This window comes from Tamandua tetradactyla, chromosome 7 (genome assembly GCF_023851605.1).
Source record: "Tamandua tetradactyla isolate mTamTet1 chromosome 7, mTamTet1.pri, whole genome shotgun sequence".
Lineage (NCBI taxonomy): Eukaryota > Metazoa > Chordata > Mammalia > Pilosa > Myrmecophagidae > Tamandua > Tamandua tetradactyla.
In genome coordinates, this window is record NC_135333.1 from 77,797,214 (window position 1) to 77,811,860 (window position 14,647).

At 38.1% G+C, this 14,647-nt stretch overlaps 1 protein-coding gene across 2 annotated transcripts in view; it reads right to left on the minus strand.

The window, feature by feature from the left end:
• RERG (RAS like estrogen regulated growth inhibitor) overlaps positions 1-13,317 on the minus strand; it is a 128,608-nt gene extending 115,291 nt beyond the window's left edge. For both annotated transcript variants that reach the window (XM_077170183.1, XM_077170182.1), the window contains exons 1-2: positions 13,093-13,317; positions 9,279-9,455 (exon numbers count right to left, since the gene is read on the minus strand). In XM_077170183.1, the coding sequence (XP_077026298.1) occupies positions 9,279-9,339 (61 nt within the window). In that variant the 5' untranslated portion in view covers positions 9,340-9,455; positions 13,093-13,317. The remainder of the gene's footprint in view (positions 1-9,278; positions 9,456-13,092) is intronic.
• Positions 13,318-14,647: the final 1,330 nt, after the last annotated feature.

Genomic DNA, 14,647 nt, shown 5'->3' on the forward strand with positions numbered 1-14,647 from the left:
AGTAATCAATATGGTGTAGTATTGGCAAAAGAATGGACAGATCAATGAGACAATACAGATCAGAAATAGACCCACACAAATATAGAGAACAATATCTCCACACATCAGTTTATTAAAACCCTTGAATAGCAAAAGATAATTGTAATGATTTATCAAGTTAGACTGACACGAACTGGCCTCTGCCCATTTTTAACCATTGTCACCTTCATTCACTGCTCTCGAGCCAACTTGGCCTTTTAGCTGATCTTTGAACCCCCAGATTTTCCAGGCTCACAGATGCTTGCTGTCCCCTCTGCCTGGTCCTCCTCCCCCAAATATTCACATGGCCCACTCCCTCCACTCCTGCAATACATAAAAGCTACCTCCAAGAAGCCTTCCCTGGGCACCTTATAGTACCCCTCACTTTCCACCACTGCTCTCTAATCCCCTGCCATACTTCATCTATCTTCATAGCACATATAACTACCTAAAATACATATATTTATTTGTATACTGTCTATCTCCTTCCCTCCAATGTGCTAACCAGTGCAGGGATATTGTCTGCTTGGTTCATTCCTTTATTTCTATGGTATAAAAACATATTCTTAAGATGGTACATATTATTTGAGAAATCTTTCAATCAAAAAAGATTAAAATATTTGTAAAGCTTTAATTTTTAATAGGCATAAGATTTGACCATCAAAAATTTTATAACAAGCAATGTCCCATTCTTTAAGGAAGCATAAGTCTAGGTTATGATTTTCTTAAATGCTCCTCCCTTCTTGATACTGATCCTAAAAAGTCAACCTAATGTCTGCTCATTTCATATATTTTAAATCGCAAATTATGCTTTAGTTTCCTAGGCTGCACAAAGTAAATACCATGAAATAGGTGAGGTGAAACAATGGGAATTTACTCACTTACAGTTTTGAGACCAGAAAAAAATGTCCAAATCAAGTCATCATCAGAGCAATGCTTCCTTCCCAAAGACTGGCTGCTGGTGATCCTTGGCTCCTTTGCCGCATGGCAAGGCACACGGCAGCATCTGCTGGCTTTTCTCTTCTCTTCAGGGTTTCACTGATTTCAGCTTCTTGCTTCTGTGCCCTTTTCTCTCTGTTTGAATTTCATTCTCTTATAAAGGGCTACAGTATTAGGATTAAAGCCTGTCCTGGATGAGGTAGGACATACCTTATTTGAAGTAGCCTTATCAAAAGGTCCTACTTATAATGGGTTCACACCCACAGAAATGGATTCACTTTAAGAAGATGCTTTTCTGGGGTACATACAGCAAATCACCACAGAGTTATTAAGCATAGAAACTACAACTTCTGGATACTCTCCCTATTATGTGCTTAGTGGAGGTATACTAACAGTCAGCTGCTGAACTTAGTATTGATATGGCCACCAATGGACAGACAGAGAAGTCACATACTGCTTTTCCTCTCAAATGTTAAGGAATGTGGGAGAAAAGCTGAATGAGTTTCAACAATAGAGTACCTTAATATTAAAGCCACATTTTAATCCTAGTTTTAATTTTTCAAAGTACCGTCAAAGGCAAAAATTTGTTGTATTCTACCTGTACCTCTGTTAACAAAAAGTAATGTGTCATTTGACAGATGAATAAAAAGAGGCATGCATGAGATGAAGGCAATATTTTAACTGCCAATCCTTTCGATCAGTCTTGTGTTTTTATCATTAGATCACATTGCTAGGACATAGTGCAACATATTCTCTTTCGATGGCAATGAAAATATTTATTGTTTAGCAGAAGATGATTCATTGATATTCCCTTAACTCTTGATCCAAAGCTGCAAGAAATGGAATATTGTATTACAGGGGAACTTTCTCATATAAGCAGTTTGCTGAGAATTTCTGTTGTATTGATTGGCCACACCCCTTGTATTCCCAGGAGGCATGGCTGTACACTGGTTATTTATGGATTACTAGAAATACTTAGAAAAACGGAACTCATCAAATTGTACTAGGTTCATATTATACAATTCTAATGATCATCTCATTTCCTAACATAAGGTGTTTAAGTATGTCTGAGAAGGATGTGAAAAGAACTGGATGGTAAAAAAAAATGAAAACATTTACTATCAAAGTCGCAAGGGCCTGGCATAGTGTCTTGAGCTGGAATATTATTTTTGGCTCTTGCACCAACAAGCTGGGTGATCTAAGGTAAAGACTTCTCTCACATATATCTCTTATATAAATATGAGCCTTGCATATTTGTTTATTCCATGTTGAAACTACCTATTTCAGACTGTCTTGCTTTTACAAATATAACTTCTCTCACTTTAATATGGAAGAAATTATCACTGTTTTTCTGAAGCCACATCAATTTTCAAGGGCAGCTGCAGTAACAGAGATGCATTTGCACTGGAATTTTGGCTTCAAGGCCAGTACCACCTTGGAAATTTGGCTGATTTCCCCAAACCAATAAGTTGGACAAATACCAGGAATAAAAAGGGGAATTACAAGGATGATTTAAAATTTTTCTCCACTCCTTTCCCTCAAAGCTTGTCCTAGTCTGTTGAAAACAAGTCAAGATGAAAACGGAACTGATGGATGGCTGATACCTAACTACAGAAACAATATTTCAATAGATAAATTAGTTTGCAATTAAAAATAAAGGACAATTGACAATTGAATTTTAATAATATATCCAATAGAAAGAGATATTTCCCTTTGACTTTGAAAACTATTCCTTGGTTTTGTTTTATTTTATTTATTTATTTTTTCAGTTGTTGTTTCCTCCCTAATCATATCTTTCTTAATTTCTTACCTAAGAATTGGTCATTGCCAACTTACAAAATGTTTACCCAGTCACCAATGAATAGCTGATTTTCAAAAAATACTTTTATTGAGAAATAGCCATCCATGTACTGTCTAAGCATATTACACAATCAATGGCTCACAATATTATCACATAGCTGTGTATTCTTCAACATTATTATTTTTAGATCATTTGCATGACTCCAGAAAAAGAAATTAAAAGAAAAAAATAGAACTCATAATCCTATACTCCTTACCCCTCCCTGTCATTGACCCACAGTATTTCAATCTACCCAATTTTTACTCTTTATCTCCCCCTATTTTTTAATCTATTTTCAATCTTTTTGTGTGTTTGTTTTACTCATCTGTCCATACCCTGGATAAAAGGAGCATCAGACAAAAGATTTTCACAATCATACAGTCACACTGTAAAAGCTATATAGTTAGTCTTCTTCAAGAATCAAGGTTACTGGAACACAGTTCAACAGTTTCAGGTTGAACAGTTGATTTTAATGTTCTATTTTCCTTTCCCTTCCCTTTCCTTCTTTCTGTCTAAGCTTTCTTAAGCACTTTTCCTCACCTTTGATTTCTTCCTGGGCATGCAAGAAAATCAGCAATGATTTATAACTTTCACAGAGATCTGGTTTTTATACATACCCATAGGTAAACACCTAACACTTGAAAATACCCCTTTATTCCTTCTGGGGTGTTGTAAGCAAGTGAAAAAAAAGTAAACTCATCTGGGCTGTTTAACTCTTTGTGCTTTTCTATTTGTGCAGGTAAAATAAGATTTAAATGCTTGAAAGTCATAATTTATGACAACAGAAAGGCTAATTTTCTAGAACCACCCAAACTTGTCTCAATGCCACCTTCCTCTTCTTGGCCCAATCCTTTAAAAGCCAAGTATCACCATAAAAGGAGCCAAAAGATCTTATTTCTGGTAATCCTTCCATTTCAAACACAACCAAGGAAAGGCTTCTTCTGACATATACACAAATATGTACACACATATATATGCACACACATACCCTAGTGTTAGGAACAGTGTAAATTCTGTCCTCACCTGAAACACAGCCTATCTCCCATTTTACCAAGACAGACATATTTTTTTTTAGAAAACTTACCATTAAGGTTATAGACTCTTAGAACAATAATGCCCAAGCCTTTGAAGAGCTGATTGTAACCTTGGAGAGGAAAAAATCTGAAGCCCGGAGCTGTTGAGTGTTTACATTCATGTTATATGTACAGTCAAAACTGTGGACATGTGGGCCTCAAACTAAGTCTGAGGCCCAAGCATTATTGAAGTCACAAGATAAACACTTGCCATGTCTTCCTCAAGAGTTCATGTTAGTAACTGATTTTTGAGGGGGAATAATTTTTCTATTCAGGCAAACATAGATATATTATGGGTTCATATTAAATTTTGCATAATTTTATATAATATATAAGCCATGCAAAATAACTACATGATTGTAATGAGATGCTTACATACCCCAAATTCCCTGGATCATTCTCTTCCTCTTTTAGAAGTACTTGCAAACAAAGTTTAAGAAACTCACACCACACCATTAAGTCTGAAGGAAATGGAAGAACTAATGCATAGCTTCTTAAGTAGAGAAAAAGTTGTAGAAGACAAAAGGTTAATTCTATAGCATAAGCAAACTGACTATCCAAGATACTATTGATTCTGCTGTTTTATTTAAAATGTATGAGATCTCATTACCAGAGCCTTAGACACTAAGACACATATATGTTAAAGAAGTTTTGTACGCTTATTGGAGACGTCGCGTTTAAAATAAGAATTGTCCCCATCCAACGTAAAGATAAAATGAAAAAAAAAATCTCAAAACTTTTTATAATTAAGAGAGAGAAAAATAAAGCAAGTAAGAATAAGAGAAAGAACAAAAAAGGAGGAAAAACCAAATCCCCTCTCTTTGAGAAAAGGGGAAAAATCAAAATCCTGTTTGGATTTGGTACCCAATTTATAGCCCAGCATTTGAGTCTACAAACTTCATGGATGAATGCATCAATTTTTTTTTTCTTTTTTTTTTTTTTGGCATGGGCAGGCTCCGAGGATCAAACCCGGGTCTCCGGCATAGCAGGCGAGAAAACTGCCACTGAGCCACCGTTGCACCGCTTGTCAATTGGTTTTTGAATTAGAGGATAGCATTACTCAATTAACTTTGAGACTAGCCTTCTCAAGAAATACATTTAGCTGTACTGAACAATATCTCCTTCTAAAATGAGAATATCAACTGTCAAGCTAAATTTAAATTTTAAGTCTTTTTTCTATCAGCCCTTCCCACACTTATTATGAAATTTAAATAACGGGAATCCAAGAAGAATTCGTTTATTTTAAATAAATATGGTGTGCATTCCAAGTTTATTGCCAGGTCTTTTTGCTTTAATTACTTACAGTCTGTCAAAACATAGGCTGATGCACACAGTTAAGGAAATCTATGCACTCCCTGCCGTGGAATGGCAGGGCTTTCCCCTTAGTCAACAAAGGTGAATGTTCACACTGTGGGGAGGGAGATGATGGAGTGGGCTAAAGAGACGCCTCCCCACAGCCATCATCATGACGTCTCTAAGCCAGAATCTCATTTGATGGCAGAATAGCAAAGTAAAATTAGAAGGACGAATCCTCCAAATACAACAGACCATGTGAAATACCACTCAGTACAAACACTCCTGCATGCAGACACACACACCCCCTTTTTTCTTTTGGTCAGAGCTCCACCTTAATAGCTCATTATTAAATCTTGCTTGTGCTGACATTTCTATGGTCAACCTGTCAACCAAAAACTTCTGGTTAATGTTAAATTTTCTTTTAAACATAGATGATCTATTTATTATCTGGGCTTAGAAAGCTGCCTACCACATACTAGAAGCATTTTCAAACTTAAGGGTGTTAATGTATTGATAACATGCACATATTTCTGGTTATTTTTCCAAGATGGAATATAAGCCACAAGAAGTATTGTTATGATCACCAGTGATCAAGCTGCAATTGACATTAACCACACTTTGGATTTGAGAGAGAAAGAGAGTGTGTGTGTACATGTACTGTAGATTTGATGAGTGGGGATCGATCAACAGTTTTTGCCTTTAAAGCTTTTTGACGTCTACTAAAAACCAAAATACTTGCTTGAATGTAAATGTTTTTGCATGTTTCCATTAGAGAATTTATAAGTCAAAAGGAGCATATCTCAAAAAAGTTATAATCATGTAAGCTAATCCTTGAGCACTTACTATGTGCCAGGTGCTATTCTAAGCAACTTGCATATAATAACTCCTTGAATCCTAATAACTCTTTGAGATGTCCTTTTTATAGTTGAGGAAATTGAGTCAGGTGAATTGCCAAGGTTGCCAAGACTACACAGCTGGTAAAGGATGGCATGGCAATCAAACCTAGCTGTTGGATTCCAGACCCAGCTCACGTCTTAACTTCAAACTAAATCACTCTCTATTTTACCAAATGGACAATATGGTGCTATTTACCCCAATTCTAATTTGGCATTGGTGTGGGAAAAAATAGAAGGTACAGGTAAGAATGGAGGCTTCTGAAGAAATTCACACAGACCCAGGTCAAATCAAAGATGCTCACTTTCCACCCTTCCAAGATCTCAATCTGACTCCCATGGGGCTGCTTCCCCAGCTGGGTATTTGGAAAGAAATTAAATTGCAACTCCTGAAAAATACCCACAGCTCAGATGACATACCTGAATGAGCCCCTCGGAAGCTCATAGCCATTGCTGGGGGCATTTGAATAAGTGAGGAGCTGCAGCTACATTTCAGCAAGTACTATTTCTTGCAGACTTTAAAAAATCAAGTCACTTGTAAGACTGAAATCATATCTCAAACAGAAAGGTGAACATTTGGTACCATGACCATGCAGAAACATAATTTATCCATATTAATAAAGATGTCAAATAAGCACAAATGTAATATAGCTACAGTCTGTTTTAAAAATTGCTAGATGTGAAGTAGCCATGGCTGTTTTTGAACAATGGTAGAAAGTCTCAAAATTGTCTCTCATTCATAAGTAAAACTTGTACTACTTAATCAATGCCAAGTGGTTACGAGGGCTCAGGAGAACAGTCCACTATTGAAATAGTAAAACCCTGTCTGCATATAGATGACAGACAAAAAAAGCAATTGTTTAAAAACCTGTAGTCTATAGCTGTAATTTTCACCTAAATGAAAATAAACCCTCAATAATGGCATGTATATAAGGCAGCAGAAAATCCTATCTGTAGAAGATTCATTAATTGAGAATCATAGGATTTTAGATTTGGAAAGGGCCCAGTGAACAAGTTCATTTTTTGAACTTTACATAAATTAAGACTAAGGGTCTTGGAATTTTTTCTTGGTGTGCATGTATTGGCTCCTGCTCTGGGTGTAAGGAGTCACCTCTAGGGAGAGTGTGTGGCATGAGAAGGCAAGAGGATGCTATGGAGTCCTAATATTAAAGAGATGGGTAGATAAATAGCAGCCCATAAAGGCAGCTGATAAGGAGAGATGGAGAGGTAGAATTAAAGCCAAGAAGTGTTATGTCACAGGGGCCAGAGAAGAAAGGAACTTTTGGAAAGAATAAGTGGTTGACTGTGCCAAACGGTAAAAAGAGATCTTAGAGAATCAAAACTGGAAAATGTTAATTAGGTTTGTTGGTTACTGATTGGTGGTGACCTTCGCAAAAGCAGTTTCAGTAGCAGGGTTACCATGGACGAGTGCCATGTTCTAAGCAATGAATGGGTGGTCAGAAAGTTAAAACCGCAAGGGCAGAGTCCACTTTCAATAAGCTTAAAGAAAAGAGAAAGATGAAACAGTGGACCAAGAAATGCTTAAAGGGAAACAGCCGATAGGAAAAGAGAAGAATAACTGATACAATAACTGAAACCATTTGGGGAAAGACAAAGGAAACTAGAGTCTACACTTAGGCTGACAGATATGTTTTCCATAAATGGAGGTACTTAATTTGCTCAGACATTATGTGGACAGGAAAGAGCTGAGTATCCACACAGCTCAGTGGTTCTCTCAGGAGAATTTTTATTTTTATGCCTAATTTATTAATCCATGTGGAATTTATTTTGGTAAGTGATACATAGTTTAAAAATCCCATTCCCTTATGGCCTGTGGTAAGTTTTGAATGAATGAAGAAGAAGCAGCAGCCAATCCCAGGCCTAGACTCTTCACTCACAAAGGCCTTCAGCAAGCTGTAGTTGCAGCGCAGGCCTTCCCCACACTCCCTTCCTTCCATCCTCCACTCACTGGAACAGCTTCCTCATTCTCCAGATCCAGAAATTAGATTCTCACGCCATCAGGAAACACTGAGGAGATTAATGGGGAGGAGTTTAACTGTCTTTAATCTTGCAAAGGCTGGCAGTTTCTTTGCCTTGCCAACTATCTTCTTTGCTTGATTCCCGCCAGAGGCAAAAGCAAGCAGCAAGTAGAAGAAAAGGGTGATGGCAGCAAAGAGCTCTCTTGAAAAATTAAAAGAGAAAGACTTCGAAGATTATGGCTGAAATCTAACCAGAGAGCCCGGTTAGCAAAGACTGGTTGATTACAGAATCAAAAGGTTCTAATGTGTGTTTGTTTAAGATTATGTGGATTACCTATTTTGTCGGATTATCCAGTACATTTCCTAAAGGGGCTTTGTTTTATAAACACCCACCTACCAGATATGTTTGAATCCTTTCCTGGGAACTCAAAGCTCTGTGTACAAAGTAAATTATTGTTCTTTTCTCCAATAGGAGGCCAAGACAACATTATCTGAGAAGTCATATGGTTCTGATGTTTTAACAACATCTACGGTAGCAACCTTAAACTCTAAGATCTAAGAAATTCAAATTGGATTAGGCACATGCTTACTTCCACCAGTGCACTCTTAATCTTAAAGGCCTCTAAAATTTTAAAGGTAAGGAATGAAAAAAAGCCTGTGAACAGTCGAGGATAGATTTTGGTCATTTACGTTCACTTCAATAGCTGTCTTGCTTGAAGTCGTACAGTTATAATTTTTCACCAGTCCTCTCCAAATTTAGAAGTGTTGGGCAATAATGCAATTATTTTTCTGGTAAAGAGGTATTCATTCAACAAACACTTTTTAGAACTCGATATATGGTTTGACATTAGGCTGGTTGCTGCGAATATTAAAATGAATGAGATACAAGATCCATCTCTTAGCATCTCATAGTGAAAAAGGAAAGGAGAAAGCATACTTTAAAATTTCTACAATCTGATTTCTTCAGGGTTTTGTTTAATATTCTTCCTGAGAATACCAAGGCCTATGATGTAAGTACTGCCTGGTGCGTTATCAGCACAGCTACTTTATCATAAACAGGAAAAAGGGTACATAAAGTTTGTCATTCAAAATAAAAGTTCTGGATAAAGAGAGAAACTTCATCTAAAAGAGTACCATATGAGACTATGAGAAATGTGAAGCATCCCCCTGCCCAAAGCAGAAGCAGTAGCAAAGAAACACGCAAGCACACAGCACACACACAAAACAACACAACTCTTACCTGACTTGCCCACTCCTGCTCTCCCAAATATTGCCAATTTGACCTCTGCACTTTTAGCCATGATGAATATCAGTAGACAATTCACTGTTGTTAAAACTAAAGAGCTGAGCAAATATTTCTGGGTTCCAGCCTTTGGATTCACCACATCATTGCGAATCTTGGAAGTGTCTACAATCCCTAAACAAAAGAGATTTTAGGATTCATAAATGACTGGAAAAAGGAATGCTTGTTAAACATCTGGCATATGCCAGCCACCATTCACTTTATCAACATTTTCAATTTGATCTTTATCACTATCCTGTGAAAGGGGTATAGTAACTTACTACAAATTGCATTTATTAATTCTGCCAATTAATAAATGGCAGAACCATGACTGGAATTTAGGTCTGTTTGGTTCTAAGATGTACATTTTTCGCGACACACAATAGCATTTTGTAAATTACTTCCTCAAGGAAATTTTTATGAAGCCATTGCTTGCTGACAGTAATTGGTAACAAATGTTTAAACTACATGAACACATGCATTTATTATGAGCCTGTAAACATTCAATGTACAAACACACATGATGGGGAGAGTATTTTCATCTGGGCAGCATATTATACATTCATACTAGTCAACCCCAGAGTATCACAATTGAATTTTTCATTTGAAAGTTAAATTTTATCCCACTTCACCCTAGAGTGCATAATCAAGTAAAAAAAAAAAAAATAAAAGACTGATGTACATGTTCCAGGAATTGATACATAATATCCAGGTTATATTTTTATGTTTTTCTGGGCATACAGTCCTGGTACACAAAAGATAAATGCCATGCCTCAAATTCCAATTCCTTTTCTATGACCACTTCAAGTAAGTTCATTCACAGCATTGTCCTAACCTTGGAAAATGTCACTATGTAGAATCTAAGTCCACTGTATATATAGGTGGGGGCTTATGTATGATACCTAGGGTCTTCCATGGAAACAGCATGGGGTCAACAAAAGGAATCTTCCAGCCGTTGCAGAAATCCTTCTTTATGACCAGATGGATTGTCTGCTTTACCACTTCCGGGCACAGGGGTTCGTTACCTCTGAAGGCTATTTCATTTAGTCAGCCACAACCAATTAGAAATAGCTTCCTTATATTGAGCTCTAATCTGTCCCTATGACCTCCACTCATGTGTCTCTATTTTGCTCTATGAAATAACACATCAACTCTGCCCCCCACCCCACCCCCGCCACTCGGGACCCTTAACCCCATCCTAAGCTTCTATTTTCTAGGAACATGAGGCCCAGCGTCTTCAAGTGTTCTTCAGGGTTATAGGTGTTCTTGTTTTGGTTTTATTGACCCCTTCGCTTTTGCATTATGCAGCACTCTCTACTGAAACTCGCCATTTTCATCTCTCTCAAAAAGTGGCACCCATTGTATATTCTACCCAAGATGTGATCAGACAAACTGAAGCAGGAAACGTTCACTGAGATTTTTAGAATCTTTTATCTGGATGCTGTGGCTATCTTGCAGCACAACCATTCAAACTAAGGCTCGTATCTCGCACGCGAAATTCAGACTTCCCATTCTGAATTTCTGCAATCAATATTTTAAACCTAAAAATAAGAATTCACTTTTATTCTTGTTAAACTTAATCTCACCCTTATTCATGTCATCCATTTTTCTAGTTGGAAAAGATATTTTCAAAACAGAGCTATTATCTAAACATGTCAACTACTCCTACCTGCTTTCGTCATCTACAAATTTCAAAAACAGCTTCTAAGAGAGAAAAAGAAAAAAGTGAAAATCCTTCTGAAAAAGTATTTCTACAAAGAGGTTGTTAACGTGTAGTTGTTGTCTTCATTATGCATGTAAGCCCTCAATTTCTACCTAACACATTTTGTATTTGCTGATTTCCAAAGTGCCATTGCTTCCTCTGAAGGATGAAAAGGACAACATTAACATTCGCTATTGTTTACTTCATCCCCTATAATGAAAACTCTTCTTACTATTTATTAATACCACAAAACCGAGAAGCTTTAACATTTGCAATCTGTCCAGTCCTATAATTTTTGGCTAAAGATAAAAGGATTTCCTTATTTATCATTTTATATGCATTCATTAAGGAAAAGCCCCTATGTTTATGATTCAGTGCTTTATCAGAGAAGCATCACAGAAGCACAATATATCCAGATATATTAATCATATAAATTCTAAATGAGAATAGTTTCTGGCAAGCACTTTAAAACATTGAACATACAAATAGCTGGAGCTTGTATAAACAGTAATTTGCTATTTCATACAAAGTCATTCGTTTCCATGTATATAAACTCCAAGTACTCATCTATCAGATTTATGTATGCTCCATGAAAGTAGTCATCAAATGTGATTTAAAAAAAGAACAAAACATTTTTTTAAACCAAATATTTCAATAACTTCCAAATGGTCTCAGGGACACACAAATTTCACATAAGAAAGAGAAATTGTGTGTAGCTTTTTCTTTCATTTACAACCTAATAAAGTTGCAGCTGGTTACTATCAGTCTTATGTTCAAAAATAAATCACTTAATGTAAGACACAAAGCTGACAGATTCTTCAACATTTTATTTCTTACATGAAAATGTGAAAAGTTCCATTTGACAAAGACAGAACATAAAGATGGCTGTATAAATTGTTGTAATAAATGACATGTTCCCAAGTTTCTGAAGTTCAAAATAATTCATAACCTGTGACTGTCCATAATACAGATCTAAGAAAACTCTTTTGTTCTATTATTGTTGCGCATAAATTTCCCAACTGGGTCTAGAAGCTGGCATTCACTTTTCCATGGACAGTGTTTTATTAGAACAAAAACTTCTGAATACCTATCACACCTAAAGCTAAAGTTACACCTAAATATTTAAGGTAATTAAGGATGTAGTGTTTTTTCCCCTGCTAAATGTAAAGTAACTAAAAGGAAACTTTGAGAGAAGATTAAAAAAAAAAAAAAACTGGTCTCCAAATACTGTGTTTTCAATGCAGCCATTGATTCATTGGGCACTTAGTAAGTCTCTTCCTTATGATGCATAATGCACTGCACTAAGTACATAGGAACACAAAGTGATTACCTTCTAGGAGCTTACACTCGTTTAAACCTTTTTGGAGATACTAAAAGCTTATTATTACTACTACTACTATTATTATCTTAAAAATGTCACTCATAAGAAATCATTCCCAAGACTATAGACTTTACTTATCAAGGTTCCTGATTTCTACTTCCTCTTGGGTAAAAAAAATAAAATAAAATAAAAAATAAACAATGAAAAGCATCTTCATAAGCCAGCAGTTTTTCTAACTTCTGAAATTTTGGTCTCATCAAAAGCGCAGCTGTTTAGGGACGCAAGGAACCTAGTCTGGTAGTGGAAATGCGATTCTCTTTGGGTTACCCCTTCTCCAGTGAAATCAAGTTCTCCTGGTCTCATTAGCAGGAATCCCCCCTCATCTTATCACAGTTTCCCACAGCAACGAGGCTAATTGTACAAGCCCGCCAGCGGCAGCGTTGCTCTGCAAGCCGCAGGTATCCTGGAATGATTAAATAAACAAGCCCACTGTGGTCTACCAGTCACTTGCCCTCCGCCTAGGGAGCATATGCAGCCCGTGTCAAAAGGGCATTCTCAGCCTCAGCTGTTAAAGTACTGACAAGCCCCGGACGCTGGGGTTCACAGCTCCTTCACAGAGGACCCCAAAACCGCTGTGGGAGAACCCAGGAACCAGGAGGACTGTCCCAAGGCACGAGCGCTTAGGGACTGGGAAGGAGCTGCAGGGAGCCGTCCCGAAAGCGACACCTGGGCACGTGTGTGGCACTCACCTGTTCACTCTCTCCAGGCCGGGCAGACCCGCGGTTCGCCGCAAGTTCGGATGGGGTCCCCAGATACCACGAACCCACCACGATGCGCAGCCCAGTCTACAGGTTGCGTTTCCGAGTTGCTGCGATCGCGGGTGGAGGCGGCAGGAGCAGCAAGTGCGGGAGGACGAGCAGAGGTCTACTGACTCTCGCTCGCTCCGACTAGCGGCCGAGGGACTGCGGCAGGACGCGAGCTCTGAGTCGCCCGGGCCGCTGAGCTCCACTGCAGGGATGCTGCAGTGCGGCGCTTTGGCGCCCCCTGTCGGGCCGGGGGCGGGCTCCTCCCGCACTGCTGCCTTCCTGGTGGAGCGCATGAAATTCCAGCCTCTTAAATCTTGCACCCAAGCAAGACAGGCACCCAAGACAGGCTTCCCCTTTCCTTTCTTCTGTGTCTGGCCTTTAGGTTCTCGCACAGAGACGGCTTTCCTTACTTAAAACCTTGCGTGTGAAAGCATCGTTATGTGGTGTTTTCTATTCCTCATTTAAAATGATCCGCACAGTGTCCCCATGAGGTACTTTTAATTGTGGTAAATGGTAGGGTTGAATTGAAATCCAGGCCGGTAAGGAATCTGAGAGATAAAACTTAAATACTGAATTCAATTGAAATGCAAGCTTGTATATTTGAGAAAGTTCCAGCAAGCTTCATGTTATCCATGAAAGATCAACACTAATAAGATTTGAATTTGAGTCATAAACCTTCTGGTAAATTGAAATATGTATCCCAATTTAGACATCTCCCTGTGGGGGTGAACCCACTGTAACTCGGGTCTCTTGAAGATGTTATTTTTTCAATTAAGGTGTGGCCCACGTGAATGCTGGCAAGCCTTAATCTCGTTAGTGGAGTCCTTTAGAAGTAGAATAAATGCAGGCCCAGAGAAGGCCATGGGGATGATCCGAGAGCTGTAAGTCAGCAGAAAGAGAAAGGAAGAGGACTTCACCATGTGACCCAAAAGCCAATGAACTGGAGGATTGCTGGCCAGATGGAATGGTGCTGGAAAGAAGCATGCCTTTTAGCCTCTGAAACCCCAAGCCAATAAATCCCTACAGTTAAGCCAACCAACCCATTCTGTGAAATTTGTTTTAGCAGCCTAGCAAATTTAGAATGCCCCCATCACCTTCAAAAGCTAACAAAGAGGGTTAATATTTCTACTGTGGTGGACTGGCTTTCACAGCCCTCATCTCATTTGTTATTTACACCTTCCCTTGAGGTAAGCACTGGTATTATAATTATTAGCTTTTCACAGAAGTGGAAGGTAACAGAGAGGTTTAATGATTTCCCAAAGATAATTAAAGTCCTTGGCAAAGGAGCAGGAAAATCTATGTTATTTCTTTTCCTTCAAGTCTGGGAGTTCTTACCAAGACACCAGGTGGCCTCCAGAAAACTAATGCAATACAGAGCAGGATAAGTGGTTAGATATGTCGCAGAAGTAGGAACTGCCTAGCTGTGTATGAGCTGTCCTGCTTAATCATCAAAGCACAAATATTGTGTCCTCCATGACTTTTCTGATCACTATTTTAC